This window comes from Phodopus roborovskii, unplaced genomic scaffold (assembly GCF_943737965.1).
Source record: "Phodopus roborovskii unplaced genomic scaffold, PHOROB, whole genome shotgun sequence".
In the NCBI taxonomy this organism is placed as follows: domain Eukaryota; kingdom Metazoa; phylum Chordata; class Mammalia; order Rodentia; family Cricetidae; genus Phodopus; species Phodopus roborovskii.
In genome coordinates this window covers 2,413,337-2,423,018 of record NW_026125444.1, presented here as the reverse complement: position 1 = coordinate 2,423,018, position 9,682 = coordinate 2,413,337, and the positions used below count along the sequence as shown (strand labels likewise).

Here is a 9,682-nt window from a genome sequence, read left to right as displayed (position 1 = left end):
GATAACTGACCCTCCACAGATGACTTTAAATATAAAACATGATAAAATTTTCTCATTCCTTCACTAACAAAAGTAAGAGTAACAGAATATAAATGATACAATTATTTGTTTGCATCATTTATATTTTCTCCTGACTTCCAACATTTTTTTTAGGGTAAAGAATAGTAACACAAACAAAATATTTGTCTTAGTTAGGGTTTCTATGGTTGTGAGGAGACACTTTGACAAAGGTAACTATTATAAACGAAAAACATTTAATTGGAGTGACTTAACATTTGCAGAGGTTTAATCCATCATCACTACGGTGCAACATGGTGGCATTCAGGCAGACAGACATGGTGCTGAAGAAGGAGCCCAGAGTCCTACATCTTGACCCACAGGCAACAGGAAGTGGTCTGTGTCACTGGGTTGAGGTTGGCCTTAAATCCCACCTCTACAGTGACACACTACCTCCAACAAAGCCACACTTCCTAATAGTGCCAATCCCTATGAACTTATGGGGACATTCAAATTACTACAATCCTTAAACTCACAACCAAGTTCCTGGACAACATATGGGGGATATCACAGAATGATGGAGAGGGATGCTCCAAGGAATTATGAAGTGTTCTCTGCCTCTGTGTTGTTCTGATTCTGTTGTTTTCCTCTTTCTTGCACTGTGTGCCCTTCTCATCTTTGTGCAGGAGAGTGTTCTTTCCCGGTTATCATCCTGGCATGCCCGCCCTCTTCTTTTGTTCTCTTTGAGCATTCACTGTGCTCTTTCTTCTCTCCACAGCCCTTAGTATTTGACCACTCCCAGAGTAAATACCCCTTCATGTCTGCTTTTGAGCGCTGGAGGTTCAACTGCAGTAAACCTCACAAGTAGCTGTATCATTTTTTATGTTTGGGAAAGAGAATCTTTCATCTTTGTTTTGTCAGTACTGTGCTAACATGACTTTTGGTTTTTAAAAAAATAAGCTAGAGTGCTCTTATTTAGTAAAACATGTGGAATTTGTATTATACAAATGTGATTTTTTTCACTGTGTCTGAATAATGCAGTATACTATAGTAGTGTAATAAAGAGAAACTACATACCTTTATATAATAAGAGATAAAGGGAGACATAATTACATAGGTTTTTATCCATTGTTTTAATAACAGTAAATTATCATAATAGCTGCTTTGAACCAGGTGCTAGTCAAAATACCCATTCCTCCCACCCCTGCACACACACACATACTCTTTTCATTCTTAAATTCTATGTGGTATGATTTTTCTTCTTGTTGTATGGAAGAAAAGGAAGTGAAGTGGACGTGGGCATGATGTTTAATGCCACAAAGACAAGAAGTGTGTATCAGACCTGGAATGAGAACCCAGGTGTCCTGCACTCCCACAGTTATTGTGCAAGTCTGCCTTTTAGTTTTTATTTCTCAGTGATGATTGGTATTGATGAGGGTATCATACTCACATTATTTTTCATCCTTTCAACAATAAATCTATAAGAAATTGAATCTTATACTAAATTGTAATGACACATGACAAAACATTTTATTGCTCTTTGCTTTCTTTCTTTACACACACACACACACACACACACACACACACACACATATATATATTACATGCTAGCTCATTTAATTGGAGAGTAATGGTTTTTGGTACAGGCCTATTGTAAACTAACAGACTGACAGCTGTAAATCTTTTACTGAGATGAAAATAAAGACGGACTGTGCTGTGAACTGTATGTTTTCTGGAAATCATATAAGTGGTTTTTTAATATAAAGAAAATATCAGGTTTTATTTTACAGATATTTCTAACTTAATTTACAAAACACTGGATATGATTTGATTCTGGTTACATTTATTACATTACCCGTGAAGCTTAAAAAAAAAAAAAAACAGATGACTGATGATTTGTTTTTCTTTCTCAATTTTATTTATAAAGTAAAATAATAACAAACATCACAAATTAAGAAATCTCTGATTTTTTTCTACCTATATTAAGACTTAACATGCAAATCATAGTAGATTAAGTAAGAGGTTAAGTTTTATGTTTTATTTTGTAAGATTGGGTTTCCTTTTGGCAAAGAAAAAGAACTTATAAGTAAGTTTGGTGTGCCAAAGAGAACTTATTTCCCAAAGGTTAATTCTTCAATTTTGAGAAATGCCATAAACATTTTAAAGATAATTTTTCTTTCAAATTTATATATTTAAAAAAGGAGTATACCATTTAAAACAAAATTTCTTAATGTTTGTGGCATCTTTTGTTTTCCACATCTAGAACCACCATGACTATATAGTCCTTTAGGGAGAATGTGATTTAAACCTGGTGTCCAGCATGTCCCTCCAGGAACAGCTTCTCTTTTCTCCTCAGAAAAATGCTTGTCAGGGTAAAGTCCTAGGTGGTGGACGAGGGACCCCTGAGTCTCAGCCTTCCCGACAAAATCTCTGGAGGATTTATTTTAAAATATTAACAAACATACATTTAAACAGTTAAACACACACATGCACATGTACATATGCACACACAATAACACACATGTACACAAATATATACACTCAGGGCACAAACACACACACACATACACACAGATACATATATGCACACACAGTTATACACATACACACAAGCACACAGACATACACACACAACTCATACACACACACCACAAACACACACACACACACACACACACACACACACACACACACAATTACCTAAGAGTCTGCTTTTTTCCACCCTCTCAGAGGCATCTACACATCTGATAACTCAAAGGATGGAAAGCCATTCTCAGAGCAAGCAGGAAGCTTATGTGGCCATTTGCTAAAGAATCCTGGGTCAGGACTAGGCAATTAAGCCAGTTCCAGTGTTCATCAGTCTCTCAGGTCACAAATCCTGGCACCATGCAATGGTGTTTCACTACATTGCTCTATCCTCCCTGTCCCCCAGTTCACATTGGTGAGTCCAAAGGTGACAAGGACATGTTCTGGGAAACAGGTGTGCTTGAAGGAGCAAAGTAAAGCAGCAGATACAGCTAGAAGATTAATAATGCACCTACCCTGTCAGAGGAGATAGTTCAGGTAGCAAAATGCTTGTCCTGCAATAAGAATTTGATGTCAATCTTCTGAACTCATTCAAGGAAGCCTTCCTGTAATCATAGCACTGGCCAGAACTCCTGGACCTCGATTGCCACCCTAGCCTGTTTGGTGTGCTCTATGCTAGTGAGAGACTGTATCTTAAAATCAGGAGGATTGTGAGTTCAAAGGCAACCTGAGTAAAGTTTTGGCACCCTGAAGGCAAAGAACAAAAATAAAACAAAATCTATACCAGACCCCAGAGAACAGTCTAGACTTCTTGGAGCGTGCACATTGTGGAGGAATTTCCCAGTATTTGTTAGGTCAGCAAAACCCTGTGTCAGAGCTACATCCCAGAAATCCTGGCAGGTTATGGTAATGCAGGTGACATCCTAGGTGAAGGGACATCAGTGGCCTTGGGGGATGCTCCAGTTCCCAGGGACAGTTTGGGCGTGGCTTTAGGAGAGGAGGGTAGCTAGGGTAATGGGGGAGGAGTCTGGGGCTGGCAAGGGAGCCAAAGTCTCTGGTAGAAAGTCTGACTGGCTTTCTCCGGACATAGAACTCTCAGCTCCCCTGAACGCCGAGCAGGAACAGACTTTAAGAAAGTATAGTGAGCAGAGGTCTGTGGCCAGGTTTTCCCATTTGTGAGACGCGCTGGGAAGCACGTGATGCCGGGCGGAACCTGGGCACCACTAGTGACTGGGCTGATGTTCCTGGTCCTGGGGGAAGGCCAGCAAGGTAGGTGGCTGGAAAGGGTAGCACAGAGGCTGCCTGGAGGACCTGCTTTTCTGCTGATTCAGCGGCGTGCCTCTGACCTGGCACCATCTCGTTTGCTTTCACAGCCAATTGCTCCTTGCATTTACTTTTACGCTCAGGCTGCAGGAGCCTCCTCTTCCCGAAACCCCTTGGTCCTGTTTTCTTTTGTTTTATTCCCTGAGGCTCTCCTGATATTTAAATTCCGTTTAATTTGCTGTAAGAACGTTTGCCGAATCTGCGGGGTACTGCACAGGAAAGTGGATCCGAATTAGTTATAAACTAATGATCTCCAGTCCCAGGCCACCTCTGGAAACAATTGGTGAAAGTCGCATCTCCACATAAGCTTCTGGGCTAGTTTTGTGTCTGCTAACTTTCCCATCATCTGGTACAGTCAGTTTTCTGATGCGAAAGTGAACATGACGGGAAGAACACCCTATTCCGCTTCAAACCATGACAGAAAAGTGTACAGTAGAGTGACATTAATGACACAAGGCAGAGCTACATCCCTTAGCATTTCTGCACTTCTTTGTGCTCATACTGTTAAGAATATTAAACCAAAGGTCACTTGGTCTTGTAAGTTACCTATTCTTTTTGAGAAGTAAATGACGCATACAGCCATCCGCAGCTTGAAGAAAAGACATGTGCAATATCTCTAAAGGTTGAAGATAAAATTGCCGTTGCATCATCATGTCAATATTGAGCATTTTATTAGCATAAATTTAATCCGAAGGAGCAGCGGTGAGGGAAAAGGAGATATTTTCCCATTTCTTTTTAAACAGATCATCAACACTCAATTTATTTCTGGAAATGCATTTCCTTAAGTAGGTGTCATTCATCTGTGACTTCCTATGTTTGCTTGAATTTAGCAGGTGTTCAGAAAAGGCTTTTCTTAAATTAACAGGGTTGTTGTACATATTCACAGGCACAGAACTGTGCAATTGAGTCTATGAATCCAGAAATTACTGTCTCTGTAAAAGCTGCTATTAGGATTGTTATTGAGAATATTTGAATCCTTTTCTTTCTAGTTCTTTATAAAGCATATAAGACATATTTGTCAGTTGTAGACATCTTAATTGTGCTGTAGAGCATTAGAATCTATTCCTTGTAGGCATGTGCAAGCCTGTTATTCAGTCACCTTTTCCTTCTCCCTTATCTTTCTTAACCCAAAGAATAAATGCTATAAAGAACTTTTAAAACTCATGTATTATAAGTACTAAACATGCAGCCCGAAAAGGCTTGTAAGAATACTTATGACTATATTCAAATAGTTAGAAAAATGCTTCTCAGTTTACTGTAAATCACATAAATCTATTTGGAGGGCTCCTATACTATTCCCAGCACTCACCTAAAGTGCACTGTATCCACCTAAAGTCCACCTATCCACAGATATGTACAGCTATAGTCAAGTTTAGAATCAAAACCAAAAATTGTGTCTTTTGATATCAAAGCTATTATCCCCATCCTCCTTTCTCCCCAGTCAAGGGCTATCACTATTTTGCTTTCTGTTTTAGGTATTTGCCTACTCTATGTATGTTATATAAACAGGATCATATTACAGATATCATTTTTCACATAATATAATGTTTTAAAGATCTACCATGATACAGTATGGGTGAGAACGTTCATTTGTTTTTTATGATTGAAGAACATTCCACTGTAAGGAGACAGTAGATTTTGTATGTGCACTTTTTGATTGGTGGATCTGTGTTGCTTCTGTCTTTCCGCTCTCACAGGTAATGCTGCTATGGACATCTCTGTGCAAATGTTTATATGAACACATGTTTTTATTTTTAATTAGAAGGAGATTTGCTGGATCCAGAAGTCAGCTATGATTAACCAGTTTCAGAAAAGTTAGTGCCGCACTATTTTTCTTTTCCTATAGCATTTGAAGGCTTCAATTCATTCATGTACCTGCAAACACTTGCCATTATCTGGCATCTTGATTTTAGCCACCATAGTGGATGTCAGATGGTATATTTTATTATGGCTTGATTTGAATTTCCTTAGTTAATGCTTTAAGCATGTCTTATTCATTTGTATATTGACCTTTCCATATGTTCTTTGGGATGAGCCCTACTTAGATCTTTTCTTCTGAAAATAATAATAAATTAAGGTCTTGGCCTTTATTCTGACTTATATGAGTTCTTTGCATATCTTGCACTCTTAACACCTATATGATATGTAGTTATTTTTCCCATTATGTCCAGTGCACTGTCCTTTTGATTTCTGTATGTTTTGGAGTACACAAGCAGTTTTTGTTTTATGGTCGGCCAAGTTTTGCTATATAGCCCATGCTTTCCTAAACCTCTTACTCCCTTGCTTCTTGTCTTCAGCACATTGGGGTTTAGAGGTATGCACCACCAAATGGCATGTACCACCACACGAGTTTAATTTTAAATGAAGTTTGATTTCCATTTAATTAGTGTCTTCACATATTTATGAACTGACTCTCAGCTTTAGATAACTATGATATTGCCTTTGTAGTAAGCCAGAAAACAACATACCATAAATAACAAATATATGGAAAGTCCATTTGCATATTCTGTCACTGTGTGGCTATCATTTATACCCTGGCACATTCTCTCAAAGTGTGTGAAAAACAGTATTGAAGATCTTGTTACAAGTTGCTTAGTTGATTTAAATTACACCAGGAAGTATATGACAAACAGGAGTGTAAATTTATATGAATGTCTGTTTTCAGGGAAATATACTAAGGCTTTTCTAGAGAGAGTGTCAAGTGTGACACTGATCACTATGAAGGATTTGTAATGCTATTCACTCAGTACTTGACAGATATAAGCTTGTCCTTTGTGCGAGCCTAGAAATCACTACAATGCTTGCTTACCTGTGGGTGTATTCTTGACCAATGCTGGACTAAGGTTTTTACAGGGTGGCTTTTTCATTACTAATGTATTTTAAACTTTCTACTTCACATTCTCTAAGAGACAAGTATATTTTTAGGAAAGAAATTATGAAATGAGCTAAAAATAGAAACTACTGCTAATTCTATTTGCTACGAATTTCTCAATAAAATAAAATAAATGAAACAAATTTCTCTTTTAAGTATTATACACTCCTCCAATATTGGTAATGTCACATAGTAATGTCCCCTGCAATTAATTCTCCTGCTGCTTTGGATTAGAGAATATTAATTAAGGAAACATAAGAAGAAATATGAGGACTGTAAAGATACTGAAGGAGAAATTATATATAGAATTAAAATAGACTTATGAGGTAGGAAAATTGCTTAGTGGTTAGAACACTTCCTATGTCAGAGTTAAGACCTGTGTTCAGATGCTCAGGACCCATGAAAATACACTACAAACACACCTGAACACAAATGCAAACATGCATACACAAATCAAATATCCATGTACATGAGAAAGAAAATGAACTTACTGAGTTTTCCTAAGAAAATTATATCACAGATAATCAATCAGCAAAAATATTTCAGTAATTCATGTTAATTCCAGTACTAATATCCTTCAACACACCATCTTTAATTTTTAATCATGTATAGTGTTCTTACAATGAGAGCTATTACAATTCTTTTAAAATTATATGCAATGATGGTACATATACTTAATAAAATATTTATCATTAATATTATGGTAATTACCAAAGCTATTGGAATCATAGAGGTGAAATTCTTCCTAGAAAATGTTTATCTATGGAGGAGCAAGTCCCTTGTACTGAATCTAAACTCTTGTAGTAAATACAGGAAACTTAGGTAAGCAGGCACTTCAACAACTACAAAGATAAGAATGTTATTAAAAAAATAGTTGAGGATATTGCATTCTGCTATCTAGCAGAGGTAGGATTTTAGTGCCTACTTTAGAGAGAATTTGTTTGAGGAAAGCCAGTATTGACATTGAAATCTAGAGGACTAGACCCAAGAGGAATCCTTTTTGGGATTGGTGACTTTTGGTCATGGTTAACACATTTTAGCTCAAGAGCATTCAGCTCTGTTACTCTCTGTGTTCAAGTCAAATGAAAATAAGCATCCCAATGATAAGTGTCTCAAGCTTGCTCCGTGACAGGTCTTGAGTTGCTTGTTGCATCTCTAGAAAGTGCAAGCTAAGTCATCTTTGACTTGCCAGAGTCCCTGACATTTTGATGTTTTGTGTGTGCGCGCGCATGCGCACAATAGTGAGTTTATTTGCTTTTTATGGGGAAAGAGAACCAACTTTTAACCGAAGACCTAACTATGCTGGCAAACAAAGCACATGGCATGAAAAGTCTCCTCTTTCCATCTAGCTCCAGAGTGCTCTCCTGGTGGCCACCAGTTTCTTCAGAGTCCTTACAGGAGTGTTCACTTTGAGTCGGTGTATTCCCAGCAGTCAGCTGCTCAAGACCTGATCTGTGACTATTCTCTCACCCCTGGATGGTACCGATTTCTCATCTTTGACAGACCTGCTGAAATGCCAACCAAATGTGTTGAGGTACATTTTTTTCCCTTACTGAAGTGTTATCTACATTTTTAGTAGATTAACTTAATTTGAAATATTTCTATAATACCTAGTTCAATGGTAATGGCTATGATACACCATGAGTGTTTTGAACTATAATATTTTAGATAATTTCCCCAATTGTAAAATAAAATGTAATAGAAATCATTCTTTGTCCAAGTATGTGCAACACATATAGTCCTATGCATAAGTCTCCTGGTTGCTCCATTAGCAGGCCAAGGAGTCAAATTTTGAACATAGGCCCAGATATATAACAGCAAGGAAACTGCCACTGAGCAATACTGTTGAATTTTTGCTTCAGTTGTTACCTGGAATTCCCTTCCTTAACTATGGACTCCAATATCTCAGAACTTAAAAGCCCCTCACTTTCTATTCCACAACTGAAGAAAACTCAGAGTGTCAGTGAAATTTCAGTGTTTTTCAGTGCAACATATGTTATTTGTGGTGTGTGTGTGTGTGTGTGTGTGTGTGTGTGTGTGTGTGTGTGTGTGTGCGTGTGCACATTGCAGAAGCCAGAAGTTGATACTGGATGCCTTCTTCAATTGTTTTCCACTTAGTTTATGACACAGGATCTGTCACTGAATCAGGACCCCACCAAATGAGGCTAGACTGGCTGATCAGAAAGCCCCAGGGATCTTTCTGTGTCTGCCTTCTCAGTACTGTGATCTACTGGAATGTTACTCATTACTTATGGCCAGTTCATAGTTCAGTCAGTCCCTGTCATTGCAATTATGATCTTGTCCACATAATCTATGAAATAAGCATAAATATTGTAAATATCCACTACTTCAGAACCTGTTTGTGGTATGAAAATGATGATGAAGTATTTAGACATGACATTTATGTGGCGATTAATATGGTCCTTCACAGTGGGTATTGTAGATATGTAGCCTCACTTGATTTCACAGGGAGACCTTGTGGTAGCCAAGGCAATTCCTTATTTTTAAAAAAAAAAAAAAAAAAAAAAAAAAAAAAAAAACCTGGCTGGGGACAAAGAGTTTGGATCTTGTAACCAAAGTCATTAGCATTAGGGGCAGAATAACATGCAATATTGTCACAGCATGAGTCCCTTGCCTTATCACAAACCTCCATATAGCTCAATGGAGGGTTCTGAGGACTGTCTGGGCATATGTAGTTTTTGGTTGAAATATGTAGCTTTGTACTTAGTATTGTGACCTTCAAGAAATATGTTCAAGCTGATAATCATCACAAAAGACTGTGACCTGTGTCACTCTGTATTGGACTAGTCTTAGTTTTTATTTATTTTTTTTCTTATTTTTACATATCAATTCCAGTTCCCTCTTCCCTCCCTCCCTCCCTCCCTCCCTCTCTTCCTCCCTCCATCTCTCCAATGCCCCCAACCACACTCCCATCCCATCCCACCCCCTAACTCCACAGGTAGG

General features: G+C 37.9%; 1 protein-coding gene across 1 annotated transcript in view; it reads left to right on the top strand.

Moving 5' to 3' along the window:
- Window positions 1–3,722: 3,722 nt before the first annotated feature.
- The window catches only part of Vwde (von Willebrand factor D and EGF domains), a 67,751-nt gene continuing 61,791 nt past the window's right edge, over window positions 3,723–9,682 (top strand). The window contains exons 1-2 of the mRNA XM_051175898.1: window positions 3,723–3,792; window positions 8,068–8,252. Coding sequence (XP_051031855.1) covers window positions 3,723–3,792; window positions 8,068–8,252 — 255 coding nt within the window. The remainder of the gene's footprint in view (window positions 3,793–8,067; window positions 8,253–9,682) is intronic.